General features: G+C 36.7%; 1 protein-coding gene and 1 pseudogene across 2 annotated transcripts in view; one reads left to right on the top strand and one right to left on the bottom strand.

Moving 5' to 3' along the window:
• LOC107705730 (zinc finger protein 704-like) overlaps positions 1-10,955 on the top strand; it is a 76,380-nt gene extending 65,425 nt beyond the window's left edge. Inside the window, exons 5-9 of one of the 2 annotated variants that reach the window (XM_016509173.1) lie at positions 5,003-5,103; positions 5,484-5,739; positions 7,637-7,744; positions 9,373-9,494; positions 9,571-10,955. In XM_016509173.1, coding sequence (XP_016364659.1) covers positions 5,003-5,103; positions 5,484-5,739; positions 7,637-7,744; positions 9,373-9,494; positions 9,571-9,682 — 699 coding nt within the window. In that variant the 3' untranslated portion in view covers positions 9,683-10,955. The remainder of the gene's footprint in view (positions 1-5,002; positions 5,104-5,483; positions 5,740-7,636; positions 7,745-9,372; positions 9,495-9,570) is intronic. The other variant, XM_016509174.1, reaches the window with a different exon arrangement.
• Positions 10,956-14,046: 3,091 nt separating this feature from the next.
• The window catches only part of LOC107705660 (glutathione synthetase-like), an 11,014-nt pseudogene continuing 7,434 nt past the window's right edge, over positions 14,047-17,626 (bottom strand).

Here is a 17,626-nt window from a genome sequence, read left to right as displayed (position 1 = left end):
CACTGTAGCTACTGTAGCTTGTTTGTGTGGTTAACATCATGTCGAGAAGACGCTGTGAAAGTAGATTCATACTTCCGAAATGGGAGTTCAATGTGGGATTCACAAAACACTTGCTCTTGAAAGATGGCTCAGTACCCAGTTTATTTGGACAAGCTATAACTCCACTGAATCACAACTTGTAAGAATGATAAATAACAGATGTTTATATTTACTATCGAGCATTCAATACAGAACTATGGCAATGGGCGTTTAGTTTCAGACACGCGCTGTACACGGTAGACCAATCACAACAGACTGGGCCATCTGACCAATCAGAGCAGAGTATGCTCATGGAAAGGAGGGGTTTAGAGAGACTGAATCTTGAACTGCTTCGAACGAATCGTTGGGAAATGAGGTGAAATTAAATGCCTATTTTGAGGTAAAAAAGCATTTTTTTGACCTTGCATGCATGTAAACCTGTTGTAGGAGACTCCCAAAACAATATTAGGAACCTTCAAAATGGCATAATAGGGGCACTTTAATGGTTGTCACATGTTTTCTGACGAGGTTTTGATGGAAAATGTTTCATAGGCTTATGTGATCTGTGAAAGGGTTAATATCATCGGCCTTGAGAACAACAGGAGTATTTGCTTGTTTTTGTATGTGTGTGAGCAGATACACACCCACTCATTGACTCTGATAAGAGCAGTGAACAGGTCCGGACATGTTTCACGTTTCAGAGTTAATGTGCTCATTTTTCTCACAAATCAAGATCCTGGTTGGGTTTATCCGAAGAAATGAGGATAATTATAATTATGATGATAATATAATCTCGGTTTGTTCTGGAGTGTCATTCATTCACACTGTTCTCGGCCTGAACTCTGGGAATATGACACATTATATAACCTATTAAACATTTCAAGCGCACTCTCCAGGATATCACTTATAACCAGGGTACAGATTTAACTAGCTTCCGATAAATATATCTCAATGGGCATAAAAGTATTTTGAGTAGTTTTTACATTTCTTTTTACTAAATATTATTTTAAGTTATTATTTTTCTAAATGTAATTTTATTATTATTCATTCAAATTAATGAATGAATGATCATTTCTACTTCAAATGCTGAATTTTCTATGCATCAAAAACAAAAAAACTGTTTTCATAATAGATAATAATAAGAAATGTTTTTTGAGCAGCAATTTAACATTTGTGACCCTGGAGCACAAAACCAGTCTTAAGTCGCTGGGGTATATTTGTAGCAATTGTCAAAAATACATTGTATGGGTCAAAATTATTGATTTTTCTTTTAAAGTAAAGATCATGTTCCATGAAGATATTTTGTAAATTTCCTACTGTAAATATATTAAAACTTAATTTTTGATTAGTAATATGCATTGCTAAGAACTTCATTTGGACAACTTTAAAGGCGATTTTCTCAGTATTTTGATTGTTTTTGCACCTTCAGATTCCAGATTTTCAAATAGTTGTATCTCGGCCAAATATTGTCCTATCCTAACAAACCATACATCAATAGAAAGCTTATTTATTCAGCTTTCAGAACATGTATATATATATATATATATATGTATGTGTGTGTGTGTGTATATGTGACCCTGGAGCACAAAACCAGTCTTGAGTCGCTGGGGTATATTTGTAGCAATAGCCAACAATACATTGTATGGGTCAAAATTATTGATTTTTCTTTTAAAGTAAAGATCATGTTCCATGAAGATATTTTGTAAATTTCCTACCGTAAATATATCAAAACTTAATTTTTGATTAGTAATATGCATTGCTAAGAACTTCATTTGGACAACTTTAAAGGCGATTTTCTCAGTATTTTGATTGTTTTTGCACCTTCAGATTCCAGATTTTCAAATAGTTGTATCTCGACCAAATATTGTCCGATCCTAACAAACCATACATCAATGGAAAGCTTATTTATTGTATAAATGTATGTATAAATCTCAATTTAAATGAGACTTAAATAACACTTATGACTGGTTTTGTGGTCCAGGGTCACATATTAGAATGATTTCTGAAGGATCATGTGAGTAATGATGCTGAAAATGTATGAAGCTTATGCATCACAGCAATAAATGTCTATAATGTAAAAAAAAACACCACTTTTGTGTGCAGTTATATTACTATAATCAAATAAATCTCATTTTAAATATATATTTAAAAAAAAGGGGGGGGAAAGGAGAAAACATTTTGAATTGTAAGAATATTTCACAATATTACTGTTTTTATTTTTGATAAAGCACAAATCATTTGTGTGTCACAAATACCTAGTGAGTCATTTTATTTCATGTACTTTTTAAAGGTAGTTTTTGGTGCTTGTAAAGTGCTCATTTGAGACTTTGGCTATAAAGAAGCAGTGTATTGCAGTAAAGTATGTGAGAGTCTGATTCATTGTTTGAATCACCTGTTGAAACTCAGGAATCAGGTATGTTAGATAAACAGATGAGATTAGGCCCCGTCCACACGGAGACGCGTTTAGCTGTATACGCATACATTTTGTATCGTATAGGCATTTCGTCCACACGGATCCGGCGTTTTGGGAGAGTGAAACCGATATTTTTTTAAACCGGGTCCCAGAGTGGATAAATCTGAAAACGCCACTCTTGTGTTTTCGTGTGGACAGCGAATCCGTATATGTTCTGAAACGATGACGTCATCAGCCCACATCTCGCCCCTAGTCAGACACGGCTACATCACATAACAGCAACAAAAACATGAACAAACACTGAACGATTGTCTTTTTATTAACTAACATTAACACAGATTAATAAATGTATTGTTCCATGTTCGTTTGTATACCGCGCGCAAGATTTATGCGCATAGTCCAAGTCGTCTTCTCAGTTTTTAGTGTATCTCTGAGGCAGAATTACAGCGCCACATACTGGTCTGGCATGTATACTAGTGATGGGAAGTTCGGATCATTTTACCGACTCGGACCTTTGAGTCTCGTTCAGCAAAATGAACGAATCTTTTTTCGAGTCATTTCGTTCATTTTAGCAAAATATAATTTAAATGTTATGTGTTACTTCCCTAACACGTCTACTACTTACGCAAACGTTGATCACACTACAAACAATACAAAACTATAATGCTATAAGAAACAGAAAAGATTAATTAATTGTTTACCTGGGTCTTCAGTCTATGATTAGCTCACCTCACCTCTTATCTGACAAGTCGAGTCGTTCGTTCATCACGTGACAGCCCCATTTGGTTATTATTATTAAGTCTCTTTCCGGGTAAAACTTATGGGTCTGTCACGTGATGAACGCGACTCGAAAAACCCGAAGACTCGAGAGATGAACTAATCAATTCTCTTTCCGGCCTATACTGCATTGGTTAAGCTTATGGGTCTGTCACGTGATGAACGAATGACTCGAAACAGGTGAACTACTTGACTAATTCCAGTACAGAACCTATAGGATGTTGCGCATGCGCGACTGAACGAATGAACGAATCGTTGAAGAATGACCCAACACTAATGTATACTACATCGTTTTGTGTCGGTTTCGTGTGGACGCAGATATTTCTTGAGACAAGGAGAAAAAAAAATCGGATAGGGAAGTGGACGTAGCCTTTAGAGCAAGAGGGGAAACGAGTGCTGGTGAAAGTGACAGAAGAGCGCAGGAGGTGTGAATCTCCCACACACACGACACACATGCCGTCACCTGGCAGTGTCACTGTTGTTTTGAAGTGTTTTAATAGTTGTCTCACTGCAGCAGTGAAAAGCCTTTGTGCCTTTGGGGCAGCAGTGGGCTGAAGGGAATATCTACTGCACATACACAGGAGGAGACTTACGCAATCAGGCCTCTGAATCACTGCTGATCACGGCCTTGACTGCAAACAGAGCAGATCTCCTTGTACCACGTTGTTACTCTTCATTTGATCTGTCACTTCCCTGCGCATTATATAAAGGGTTTCCTTTCCCTACAAAACAGTGTTGTTATTCTTAATTACATTATTAAAAATGTTTTTTGTTGTTGTTGTTGTTGTTAATTTAAATAAAGCTTAAATAAAATTAAAATAAATATAAATATTAGATCAACTTAAAGTTTAAGCTTTAGTACTAAAGTTACTAAAACTAAAACTGAAATAAAAAAATGAAAGATAAATAGAATAAAACAAATAAAAATGACAAAAGCTCACAACAAAATTACTAAAGTGTTAACTAAAATTGAAATACAAAAATAAAATGAATGCTAATTCAAAATATGAATAAATACTATAATAATACTGTATAAAAATGCTAATAACATTGCTACAAAATTTCTCAGATATTCAGAACACTTAAAGATGCTCTTGCTAATTATTATTCTCTCATAATTCATTTTTAAAGTGGGTTTTATATTTATAGCAATAAGGCAGGACTATATTGATTACTAAAATTGAAATAAAATATAAATTAAAGCTAAAGACTGAATAAAAATGACAAAAGCACATAACAAAATGAATATATAAACTAAAATGAAAATTTAAAATAAATGCTAATTCATAAATAATATAAGTGTACTATAAATTACACTAAAATAACATTGCTACAAAATAGCTCAGATATTTATTCCGAACACTTACTAATTATTCTCTCATAATTCATCTTTAAAGTGGGTATAATAGTTATAGCACTAAGGCAGGACTATACCGATATTTGTTTTCAGGCATTCTGTTTTTCTTCAAATCAAGTTTCAATTCATTCAGCCCTAATCGCTTTGCATCTGGAGCCTTAGCTGTGCTGTCTATTTTTGTAAGTTTTATACTTGAACAAATGTAAGATTAAATATTGAAAATCTCCCGTTGACTCAAAAATGTAAATCTTACAGGACTGTGATTGTAAAATTCTCTGATTGATTCATAATCGGCTGCCTTCACAGTCCAAAGACGGCGTCACAGAACCAAAGCTTGAAATCTAAACTTCTTTAAAACCTGAGCACTGTTCTGTTGCAACTTTGGAGTTACTGATATGTCCTTTATGAAATGTAACTCATTTGTTTGTTTGTTCCAGAACTCCATGAAGGTGATGTTTAAGTGTCTGTGGAAGAACTGTGAAAAAGTCCTCAGCACTTCCTCAGGGATCCAGCGCCACATCCGCACCATCCACCTGGGGTAAGCCTTTGGTCTGCAGTTTGAACATTTACAAGTCTTCTACACAGAAACGAGACAGATCGGCTCTCTTCTTTAACTTTTCAAATGAAAGTTCCACTCATTGCTTTTGGACTGGAGATGAATCTGAAGAGCCCAGATTGTCTGTCAAGTCTCTAAAGATGGGGCAGCTCAGTGAGCTCTTCCCTTTCTGAGCACCGTAACAGGAGGTAAAGGGGAACCACATTCTGATGGAAGTAGTAAGAGTGTTTTAATAGCCTCTTGTTGCTACCTGACCGTCCCATATAAACTCAATCCTCTGTTAACCTGCTGGCGCTGCTGCCCCCTGCTGGCCGCCTGTGGACGTGCACACGAATCTGACTTTTAGTGTTGTGTGTTTTCAGGCGAAATGGAGATTCTGACTACAGCGATGGCGAGGAGGATTTCTACTACTCTGAAATCGAGGTGAACATGGACACTCTTTCGGAGGGCCTGTCCAACCTCACGCCCACCTCTCCTACTACATCCGGCCCGGCCCCCGTCTTCCCCGTCTTGACTTGTGATGCGTCTCGATCTGAGCCCGCCCGCATGATCCACACCCCTCTCAGCCAATCAGCACCGTCGACGCTGTGCCATATCCGCACTGACCACGCTTACCAGGTAACAGCACTCTGCATCTACACAGCTTCTGTTTTGGCTGTGTCTGTGTGCAGACAGTGGAGTGCTCGTATCATATTATGGGTTTGAGGTGTAGTGATAAAGTCTTCATGGACACTTTTCAATAGTGCGTTTGTCAGTGTGTGTGTGTGTGTGTGTGTGGGTGTGTTTTTACTTTGGAAACATCATATTCTTTCAAATCTCCCACGCAAGGCTCTGTTTTAGTTATTAATGCAACTCAAATCTCTCTCCATCAGTCAACAGAGCTTAAAGGGACAGAGTCGTGTTTCATGTCGTTCCAAACCTGTATGCATTTATTCATGAAGGCCATTCTATGACTTTGATGGAATGGAAAAAAGGGAGACCATCAACTGTTTGGTTACCAACATTTCTTCAAAATGTCTTTTTTTTGTGTGTGTTCAGCAGAAGAAAGAAACTCATACAGGTTTGGAACAACATGAGGGTGACAGAAATCACATTTTTGTATGACTATAAACCCCAAATCAAAAGTAATAAGGTATTATATTTTGTATGGAGAAGCTAAATCCAATTTTAAGACCATCAAGACATTTTTGCATTTAACTTTTGTCATTATTGATTCACCCTCATGTCATTCCAAACTAACAAGACCTCATCTTTGGAAGACAAATAAGTCTCATCATTCCTTAAATCATTCATACGCAACCATTCATTCATATGCAACCATAATTTTAACAATGCAATGAAATCTAATCCATATGATTCAAGTGGTTTAACCCATGATCACTGCGCATAATGAATGGATTTCATATATAAAGCGTGCAAATTGTGGTTGTGTGGACTTGCTATGAATGGGCAAAATGATAAGAGAATATTAAAAATATCTGCATATGTGTTTAAGAATGTCTTTTTAACTGCAATTCTCATTCTCATTGATTCTTATTAGATTTTCACTACTGTAACAAATTCATTTTTCTGTAGTACGGAACAAATACTGGAGTGATTTTTAAATTAAAAAAGTAAAATTAAAGATAAATATAGATTTAAATTTAAATGAAACTAAAGCATGAACAAATACTACCACGAAGTATAAATAGTTTACTATTTTAATAATATTTAATTTGTTGCAATACAGTAATGAAAATTTTAGGATGTGCTTAAATGTTGACGATAATATCAATTAAAAAAATCTTTGTCTGAATACTTTCCGTACCCACTGTATATATAAATAATTAATTATTATTAATTATAATTAGTAATATTATAAAAATAATAATAATTAAAAACAATTATTTTTTATTATTTTGGTGTGATTATTTGACTTTCACATAAACCTCATTGAATTTTGTTGGATTTATGTTTAAAACAAGAAACTATTTGCCAGAAAGCTTAATTCAAATATATTTTTGCAAAATGAGACAATATCTTGGAAAATCTTGCAAGTGCACTTTTGTCTTGTTTTAAGGATGTTTAGATATTTTACTGAAGAGCAAGAATTTGCAGTCTGGCTACATTTGGAGTTTCTTGAGAAATTTAGTCCCAAATGGAATGAATGACCTTTCTGAAATCTTTCAAACGGCCAGAGATTTGTATACCTGACCTTTGCTAGTGCACCAGATTGAGGGTTCTGTTGAATATCAAAGCCAGAGTACTGCATACACATGTGTCTCTGTAATTGCTGGCGAAGTATTTATGGGTCTGCGTGACGAGGTCAGCGAAGGCCGTGATTTCAGGAGCCGGATCTGCCCTCTGCTGCTCAGACAGTCTGTGTTTAACCATTTCTAATGTGACTGAGGTCACTGGCTTGTCTTTGAGGCAGCTCTTCTTGGCTATCGGTGGGCGGTTGTACTTAACAGATTTTTCTCTTTCTCTCTCTGCTGGCTTTGCTAATACCGCTTCTTACACACACTGTGTTTCTCAGGCTACAAGCCCTTTCAGCATTCCCAGCATGCCCTCTGATCCGCCTCACAGTGAGGATAGGATTAGTGTATCCTGGCAGTCGCCCCCTGTCATATATAAAGGGCTACCGGTGAGATGGCTACTTCTTTCTTTCTTGTTTTCTTCCTCTCAGAGACGTATTCGACAGCGTTTGTCACCTTGTAAAAGCCTGGGCTCACTAAATGTCGAAAGGGCAGTGATCCCGTGAGCCCGCTTGAGTCTCGTTTGTCACTCTCAGCTTGTCTTTCTCTGTCTCTTGGGGTCTTTCAGAAGTTGCACTTGCATGACTTTTGGTTTCCTGTCTCAGATGCTTTTGCAAAACATTGAAAGTAGCTTCCAAACCCTGGTTACAGGTTGACAACAAAGGAACTGCAGACATCTGCAGAGTGCCTGTCAAAAAGACGCAGTTTATTATGAACTAGTTAAGAGTACAGACTGTGATCAGGAAAGTGCTGTTGGCGGTGTTTGCTAGGAAAGTGTCACTGTTATTATTATTATTTTGCCTTGGAAAGTAGCTGTGAAAATGTATCACTTAGAAATCAGCCAGAACATCCTAGCAACCACCTGGATGCCCTAGCAACTGCATAACGACTTCATAGCAACCACCCACAACACACTAACTTTGTTTTGCACTTACATTTTTTTTTTTTTTTTTTGCAGAAAATGTATAAATCACAGTATTTTTCTATTATAGAATAATATAATATAATATAATGGTGTGAAATCAGGCATAAAAACACAATAAAATATGAACAACAACAATTACTTTTATAACTAATTGTGATAAATATACACACTATACTATTCCAAAGTTTGGAGTCAAGTTTTTTTTTTCTTTCTTTCTTTTTTAATACTTTATTTCAGCAAAGATGAACTGAGTTACTCAAAAGTGACAGTAAAGACCTTTATAATGTTACAAAAGACTTATAAATGCTGTTCTTTTGAACTTTCTATTCATCAAATAATCCTGAAAAACATACCACAAAACAATATTAATCAGAAATATTTCTTGATCATCAAATCTTCATATTAGAATGATTTCTGAAGGATCGTGTGACACTGAAGACTGGAGTAATGATGCTGAAAAACACAGGAATAAAATGTAAGATTTAGAATATCTAAAAATAGAATACAGCTATTTTAAATTGTGATAATATTTCAAAATATTTACAGTGGGTACGGAAAGTATTCAGACCCCCTTAAATTTTTCACTCTTTGTTATATTGCAGCCATTTGCTAAAATCATTTAAGTTAATTTTTTTTCCTCATTAATGTACACACAGTTCTACTAAATACTGAGCAGAGGGTCTGAATACTTAGGACCATGTTATATTTCAGTTTTTCTTTTTTAATAAATCTGCAAAGATGTCAACAATTCTGTGTTTTTCTGTCAATATGGGGTGCTGTGTGTACATTAATCAGGAAAAAAAATTAACTTAAATGATTTTAGCAAATGGCTGCAATATAACAAAGAGTGAAAAATTTAAGGGGGTCTGAATACTTTCCGTACCCACTGTATATTTTTACTGCATTTTTTGATCAAATAAGTGCAGCTTTGATGAGCATAAGAGACTTCTTTCAAAAACATAAAATCGTACTCGACTCCAAACTTTTGATTGGTTTAAGTGTTAAATGAGATGCAAACATGTCTTAAGTTTTGTGTCAAGGTAATGGTTGAGCTTTTTGTTAGATCACCTTTAACATGAAATGCTTTTGCAGGGCCCGATGACTCAAATCCGCACCGTTAGCATCGGGGAGAAGAGACAGCCTGTTAACCACACCACTGTCAGCAAAACACACACCAACACCACCTCCACTTCCAAACCCACTACTGGAACCAGGTAAGCTGTCCAGATGGTTTCGCTTTTATGTTTTATGTTTTTGAAGCCGCTAAAACTATGTGAAATACATTCCCAGGAAACCGCGTGGCGAAGCCAAGAAGTGCCGAAAGGTGTACGGCATGGAGAAGAGGGACCTGTGGTGCACAGCGTGCCGCTGGAAGAAGGCCTGCCAGCGCTTCACTGACTGAGCTTGATCCTTTACCTCTTTTATTGCTCTTTTATTGCGGCTGTTCCACAGACTGAGCGCCGGGGTCTCCTGCACACTCTCAGAGTGAACTTCATGAGCTGAGATGGTGGCCTTTTTAATGTCACTGATTCCTCCAGGCCACAAGGGGTGCTCTTATCCTACCGCTTCCATGGTGGAACACTGAGACTTTCATTCAGAAAAAAAAAACCTGATAAAAAGCAAAAAAAAAAAAAAAGAGAAAAAGAATTTAGAAAAAAAAAGCTTTTGCTGCATTGCATATTAAGGCAAAAAGATTTTTTCATCCATAATCCAGAAACAAAACATTCAAAGCAGATTTTTCATGTTTTGTGTGCATTCTGTGGAATACAGCTAACGACTTTCCATGATTTTTAGTGTGGCAGACTTTATACATAGCAGTTTTTACTGTCTGTTTAAAAACTCTGTAAGCTATTTTTGATGGGTATTATTGAGTACCTTAAACCCTCTTAAACCTGGTTGCACTTACCGAGCAACTCAAATTCATTTATATGGACATCATTTAAGCTTCACACAGCTTGATTTTGTTCAAAATCAAACCGATTCTGGACTTACCGCTTCATTTTGCACTTTTTAGCGGCCATTTCTATTTTGATCAAGCAGAGTTCAGTTTAGCATTGCATCGCAAAGCGTTTTAGCAAATAGTCAAGAACTGTTTCAACACACATTGCTAAAGTAATACCTCTAAACAAGAATGAGCCTTTCGGAGAGAGCCTTTAGTGTACTTCAGCGCGAGGAGTTGTAGTGCAGGAATGTAAACTGGCCTCTCTCTGCGCTAACGCACCCAAACTATTCTGTCCCTCACAGATCAACTGCCTCTTCATAAGCTATGAGGTTTATTCCTGTCAGTCCACAGTATTAATTCAATGGCAGGCACTTTAACCGGCCACACTTCAGATTTAACAGACAATCTGCTGTCGAGGGAAGTCATCCCAGTCTAATGTGATCCATAAATCGAGTGTTTTCCACACAAACACGCCTTCCTGCATAACAGGGCGAATTCGGGCCGCATTACGCGTCCTAAGGAATTATTTGCTTCTCATTCAGCATATGGGTATTTTTAACGTAAAGGAAACGTTTGCTCTGATAACGTGTAGACATCTTCCACTGTGCTTTCTTTTCATATCGAGGTGATCATGTGATGACGACACGCGGCTGGTGTGCACTGTGCTATCTGACCCTCTCCATATAAGCCAAGCAGCTCTGAGCTCTTACACTGCAAAATATGATTTCTTGTGTATTTTTGTCTTCTATATACAGTATCTCACAGAAGTGAGTACACCCCTCACATTGAGGGGACAACAAATTTTGTTTGTTATACAAGCTGTACACTCACTACTTTACATTGTAGCAAAGTGCCATTTCTTCAGTGTTGTCACATGAAAAGATATAATAAAATATTTACAAAAATGTGAGGGGTGTACTCACTTCTGTGAGATACTGTATATATAAATATCTAAACATTCTTCAATCAAGATGCATCTACTTGAGAATGAAAATGACTTGTTTTATGAAAATGAAAAGTATCAAAAGTGGGTTTATGCTTAAAACAAGAAAGTTTTAAATTAAGTAAATTTTTTCTTAGAACACTGACAGATTATTTTTTCTTGTTTTAAGCATGAACTCACTTTTTTTTATATGTTTTCAGAAAACAGGACTTAATATCCAAGTAAATGTATCTTGATTTAAGAATGTTTGAATATTTGTTCTGGAAAACAAGACATTTATTTTTTTATTTTTTTTGCAGTGAACCTTTTAAACACTGACAGTCATTGGACATTTGAATGTGATCTGAATCTTAAAGGGACAGTTCACCCCAAAATAAACATTGTCATCATTTACTCACCCTCATGTCATGTCATTTCAAGTCTATTTGACTTGTGTGAAACATGGAAATATATATATATATTTTGTCTATACAATTGAAGTTAAAAGGGGTTACAAACAACATTGGACCCCATTGGCTTTCATTGTGTGGACAAAAATACCAGAGATGGTGAGACATTTTTCAAAATATCTTCTTTTAGATATTTAGATAACAAAAAGAAGAAAAGTCATACAGTTATGTATGACATCCATCAAGGGATGATGAGAATGCTTAGAATTAACTATCCTTTTAGTTCCAAAATGCAATTTTTCTTTTACATTTATTATTCTTGGGGTGAATAATTCCTCAAAAAAAAAAAAACTCTAATTCCAACCCAAACAAAATATTTGACATTATGTTTTACCTTCCAGGTATAGGAATTAAATCATGTTTCAGCTTTCATCAGACCGACCAAAACTGGCAATCAAAATGTAGCTCTCAAAAAATGTAGCAGTTTAGCCATTAATGATGGGAATCAAAGAAACAATTGAGCAGGTGCGTAATTGCCAAATGACCGAATTTATCAAAATATATTATTGACAGCTTAGAGCAGCTTTGTCTTCTCTTTACCAGAAAGGAAAGAGCATCCCTCTCATGATCATAACTTTCACTAAGTGCCAATGAGAAGAACAAGAGGGGAAAAATACAATTGCACTAACTTGTACTGCACAAAACGTATATTTTTATGTACCATTTTTTTAACGCAGAAATTGAAGTTTTTAAAAAGCAAATGCTTAATGGTTGTCTGGCGACCGACCGCCGTGATTCTCTCATCGGGTCAGGGATGGGGTCAATTCGCTGACCCTGCAACTATAAGCTTACGAGGCGGTACTTTGCGGCGTTGTGTTGGTTTGGGCCTCGCAGTACATGACATCGGTCATGTGACTATCATTCAGGCTCGTTTCTATTGAACGTCAACGTCTTGATTTCTAATAAAGTTTCCTATGTTCAACATTGTGTTTTTCTTCATAGGAAAAGAGTCATGGGAAGATTTGGATTTTAGGCATCAAAAATCAGGTGGTCAGACAGTGTCGCTTTAAATACGTTCATCAATTTCATGGCTTTGATAATGATATAAAGTCCATACGAGGATGCCTTTTTGTTTTGAAAGTTCACTGTAGTGAATATAACGTGTATATATTCATTGTATATTTTGGGCTGAGGGGAAACGGGGGGGAAAAAGAAGCATCAACGAATGTAAAATCTACTTAATGAAACACCTGTAATCTGAGTTTGTTTTATCGGCTGTCTCACACAAGTTTCTTTTATTTTCTTTCATATCAAGTAGTTAGAACCACTCAGTGTTTTTCTTTAGTTTTCATGTTCAGTTGGCGCTTGCATTGAGGCGTTTTGATTGTTATGTGGATAAGCGAGTGTGTACATCATGAAGTACGTACTATTGTGTGGCAGGAGGGACGTTACTATGTGGATCATTGCGTCATTCTGCCCTGCACATTCCGATAGATGATTTTACATTAGTTTGTTTGAGCCTTTGTCTATCTGTTCCCCGTTAAACTAACTTCACTGACTGCCTGTTGCTTTTCAGCCAGGATATTAAGCTAAACACCCAAGAAAATGTGTAGACTCCACTTTCTTTCTTTGTAACATTTTGTAATGTTTCCGTGTTCAAAAGCATCTTCATGATAATCCCACTATTCAATACCATCATACGATTCTTTTTTCAGAACAACTCTTTTGGCCTTGTTTAACTGTTGAGGTCTTGTAACTTTGTCAAGCATTTCTCTTTTTTTTTTCATTGTTCTTCATTGGTTGAAATTTGATGCATGTCTTGTATCATCTTTGTACTATCTTGCTTTATTGGAACCAGTTTTTCAGAAGTTGACAGTGACGTGTCCAGAGTTGAGTGAATGAACGAGAGGATGGAGGTGTTTCTGGTGTTGCCTTTGGTTGGTTGGTGATGAGAGTGTGATTTCTGTGGCTGTAATGTGGAGATTGAAATAAACATGGATTTCAGAATGATGTTTGATTGGAGTTAGATTTCTTCTTTTTTATCTGTGCTTTTTTATGTCTATTAGTGCAGGTAGAAAATAATCTCTAGTAGATGGTCCTAGAATATCTTTTTACATTTCATTGAAATTACATAATGTTTCCACAGATAATATACACTACTGTTTACAAGTTTGGTGTTTGGGTCGCATTTAATTAATCAAAAATACAGTAAAAACAGGCATATTGTATTGCAGTATTAAAATGAATATCTAAATAAAATAACAGTTTTTTATTTATTTTTAAATACTAACGGGATTTATTCCTGTGCCGTAAAGCTAGATTTAGTCATTACTCCAGTCTTTAGTGTCACATGATCCTTCAGAAATCATTCTAATATACTGATTTGGTGCTTAATTATGTATATCAACACTAATCATGATCATAATCATTTAATGATTATGTTTGGCCATGGATGTTGGCTACCATGGAACCATGTTACCAGTGTAGTTTAATAAAATCGGTTACCAATTAAAGTAGCCAAAAAAAGGAAACATGTCAATAAAAATCTATTTTATAAAACATCAATGGCTACTTCTCACACAGATCAACCCTTGAATGAGGTATAAAACATGTGCACGAAATGAGCAGTTCTGTCATAAGTGTTCCACATAGATTACTCGAACTGTAGGGGATATTCACACACTAAACCTTTGATAAAACAGATGCCAGGTGAAAAATGAATCACAGGGATGATGATTTCCCCTGACGTCAGCCGTATGGCATCCTCCTCCGGTCCAGTAGGTGGTGCTGTAGTTCAGACCAGCAGTGGGTTGTCCAGTACTGCTACTCCTGCAGCCACTCCCCCATCAGCATGCTCTGAGCTCTTGGTCCTCAGCAGGTGGCCCACGCACTCATTAAACACCATGTCTTTGCCTTTCCTGTGTGTGAAAATGGTGCATTTATTTGCTGTAACACAGTAAATTTTAAGATGTTTGTAAAATAAAAGCAGAGATTTTGTTGAAGAGCTGCTAACAATGATCCCACCTGACATACGCTCCAAATACGCCCAGCTCACTTAAGACAGGAGTTCAGTTTCAGAGGAGCTCTGGGCCTGAGCAGGTAGTTCTGGACCGGGACGGGCTGGATCTTGTCCATCAGGATGTAAGCCATCCTCTCAGTGGAGTTCTTCAGGTTCTCCAGCACTTCACAGATCTCACTGCCGTAAATGTTGTTACCTGTGGCATACAGTAGGAAATCTTTGAGCAAGTGTTTGTGATGTATATGTGTGAACACAACACAGTACTGCACATACACAGTACAACAAATCGTCACTTCAGTCCCTATTAGCTCTTGGTGGAAAAAGATGCTTACACTAATAAGGATGTGTTATTAAAGGGGTCATATGATGCTGCTAAAAAGAACATTATTTTGTGTATTTGGTGTAATGAAATGTGTTTATGCGGTTTAAAGTTCAAAAAACACATTATTTTCCACATACTGTACATTATTGTTTATACAACTTAACCACTGATTTGTAGTCGTGTCCTCTTTTGGAAGACCAAACAAAGTAGTTTCGCGTGTTAGAACGAGCCATTTTAGGTAGGCGTGGTTAACTCTTAACTTTTATAAAGAATATCTCTTTGGATTTGAGACTTTAGTGTTTGCAACTTTACAGATCTTCTTTATGCACCAAGAGCTTGTAACACTCCAAAGAGAAAGGAAAAATTGAAATCGCATCATATGACCCCTTTAATAACAAAATTGGGTAACACTTTATTTTAAGGTGTCCTTGGTACACGTTACATGTACTTACTATTATAATAACAATTAATTATGCATAATTACTGACTGTACATGCAAATAGTCTTGGACTTGACATGACTTGACGTGTGACTACTCACCACCTCCCTCCCTCTGAGGTTTCAGCACATACTGATCAGGATTGGCCAAAGCCATTGCTACTGTTTTATCACCTTCTTCTCCCTGTGGAAAGACAGGTTGACCATTTTTTTAAAAAGTAAAAAAAAAAATATATATATATATATATACGTATACACACACAGTTTAGTCATTTCAACAGCGGTGCTCAATCCTGCTTATGATGTTCAGGCTTTCTGAAAGTATAGTGTCCTACCAAGGTTATCATACAATAAAACTAAAATGAAAAAAAAAAAAATAATTTATGAAAATTTTATTTTTACCTGAAATAATTAAAAATGAAAATGGAACCAAGAAATAATTCTAATAAAATAATAATTAGCAAAATACATAATTTTCATGTGCTCTCTATGCTATTATTTTGCCGACAATCAGCCAAAAAAAGAGCCAACAAGCAGCTTGACGTTGGTTTCATTCACGTGGATTATTTATATTTCAATCATGGAAACTCTCGAATAGTTTTAGAATGTTAATAGATATGACAATGTTAATGTATTTGGTCTTGGGGGACTAGCTACTTGGTGTACTTGCTACTGTCAATACATATACAGACACGTTGCAGAGAGCATATAAGATATGCGGCTGCTGCATGAATAGGCATATATAAATCCCGTAGCAGATCTAGACAGGCGGAGCTGGAGGAGGTGGAGGGTTTCTGATGGTGTAAGGCAGGACTAGCTTACAGCGAACACTGAACCAGATTGCTTAAATAAGGATCAAGCAATCTCACTGGCTGCAGAATCAACTGTAGCCAGTCGTGTTGTGCCATGTAGTAAATGATGTGATTGCTAGCAGACTGCATGTTAAGTGACCTATCAGCGAGCGCTATCTAGAGATTCATGACTGAACTAGATATTTAAACAAGAACATTTCTCACCTAAAATTTTCACCTTATTTACAACACGTGTGTACTCACATGAATGTGTTCTTACTCTTGTTCTAATGTTAAATAATTTGGAGTATTTTAAATGATCGACTGCGTGCCAGAGGCTAATAATTTACATAGGAACACCCAAACCATTTCCATATAAGGGCTTTGCGCACAACCCTTCCTTTGTCGGTTTTCATTACTCCCACCAAACTGTTTTCACATTCTTTTGTAAATTTAGAATTCATTTAGTACAAAAGTTATTGCTGAATCATGATTTGCTCATGACTACGTTTCTATGCCAATTTCATGCACAAATTTGTGCAAATGTACGAATGAGCCACTGTTTCTTGTTTTGCGTGCTTAAAGTCTAGTGTGAATGCCTTTATGATGGTGATTCCTGTGTAACCCTTGAGTTCGGTTCAACTGCTTCATTAGAGTTAAATCTAATCATAGGGTATATCTGTTCAAGCAGGATTCAGCACCCCAGTTAACAATGTTGCTCCTCTACCATGTCCAGGGTGTACAGCCCAGCGAAAGTGGCCCGAATCTGAGCAACTGTTTCAGGTTCGTCAGGGAAGAAGCGCTCCAGAACCCCCCGCCGGGCCAATTCCTGCTGCACCTTCTTAGTACCGGCGAGATGGGTGCTGATGTCTGGACACTTCACAGCCAGAGAGCGCTCCATCATCAGACGGGCCTCCCAGCTCTGAAACATGCATCAGGTTATGACTTTCATTCCCAGCAAACACCTAAGACTGATCATTTCTGAGAAGAATCTTTTTTTACTATGGGACAAAAAAAAAAGTGTCCTCACCTTCTCTGAGGTGTAGTTTTGGGGCATGTATCCATTACGGAAATAGACAATGGCGATCTCACGACCATCTCTGCAGGTTGAATTGAAAAAATGAGGCCTTTATTGACATATTTGTGTAGAGTCGTGACTAAACTTCAATCTGTGTGGAACTTCTGAAGTTGGACAAAAATAGTCAGGTAATTGTGTTTTTATGACTGAACATTGCTGTCATTTCCAAGTATTCTACAATGCTAATATTAGTGTGTTACACAGATGGGAAATGTGTAAATCATAAACACTCACACAAAAAGCCTCCTGCTCTCATCCAGGGATCCAGTTCTGCAAACATCTTCAAGCTGTCTTCTTATTACAGGAATATTTCTGCACATACACAGTACAACAGATCGTCACTTCAGTCCCTATTAGGGCTGGGTATCGATTCAGATGTTCCAATTCGATTCGATTTCGATTTTCAAGCTCTCAATTCGATTCG

The sequence above is a fragment of the Sinocyclocheilus rhinocerous genome, unplaced genomic scaffold (assembly GCF_001515625.1).
Source record: "Sinocyclocheilus rhinocerous isolate Xijiao unplaced genomic scaffold, SAMN03320098_v1.1 scaffold263, whole genome shotgun sequence".
Lineage (NCBI taxonomy): Eukaryota > Metazoa > Chordata > Actinopteri > Cypriniformes > Cyprinidae > Sinocyclocheilus > Sinocyclocheilus rhinocerous.
This window is presented reverse-complemented; position numbering and strand designations above follow the sequence as displayed.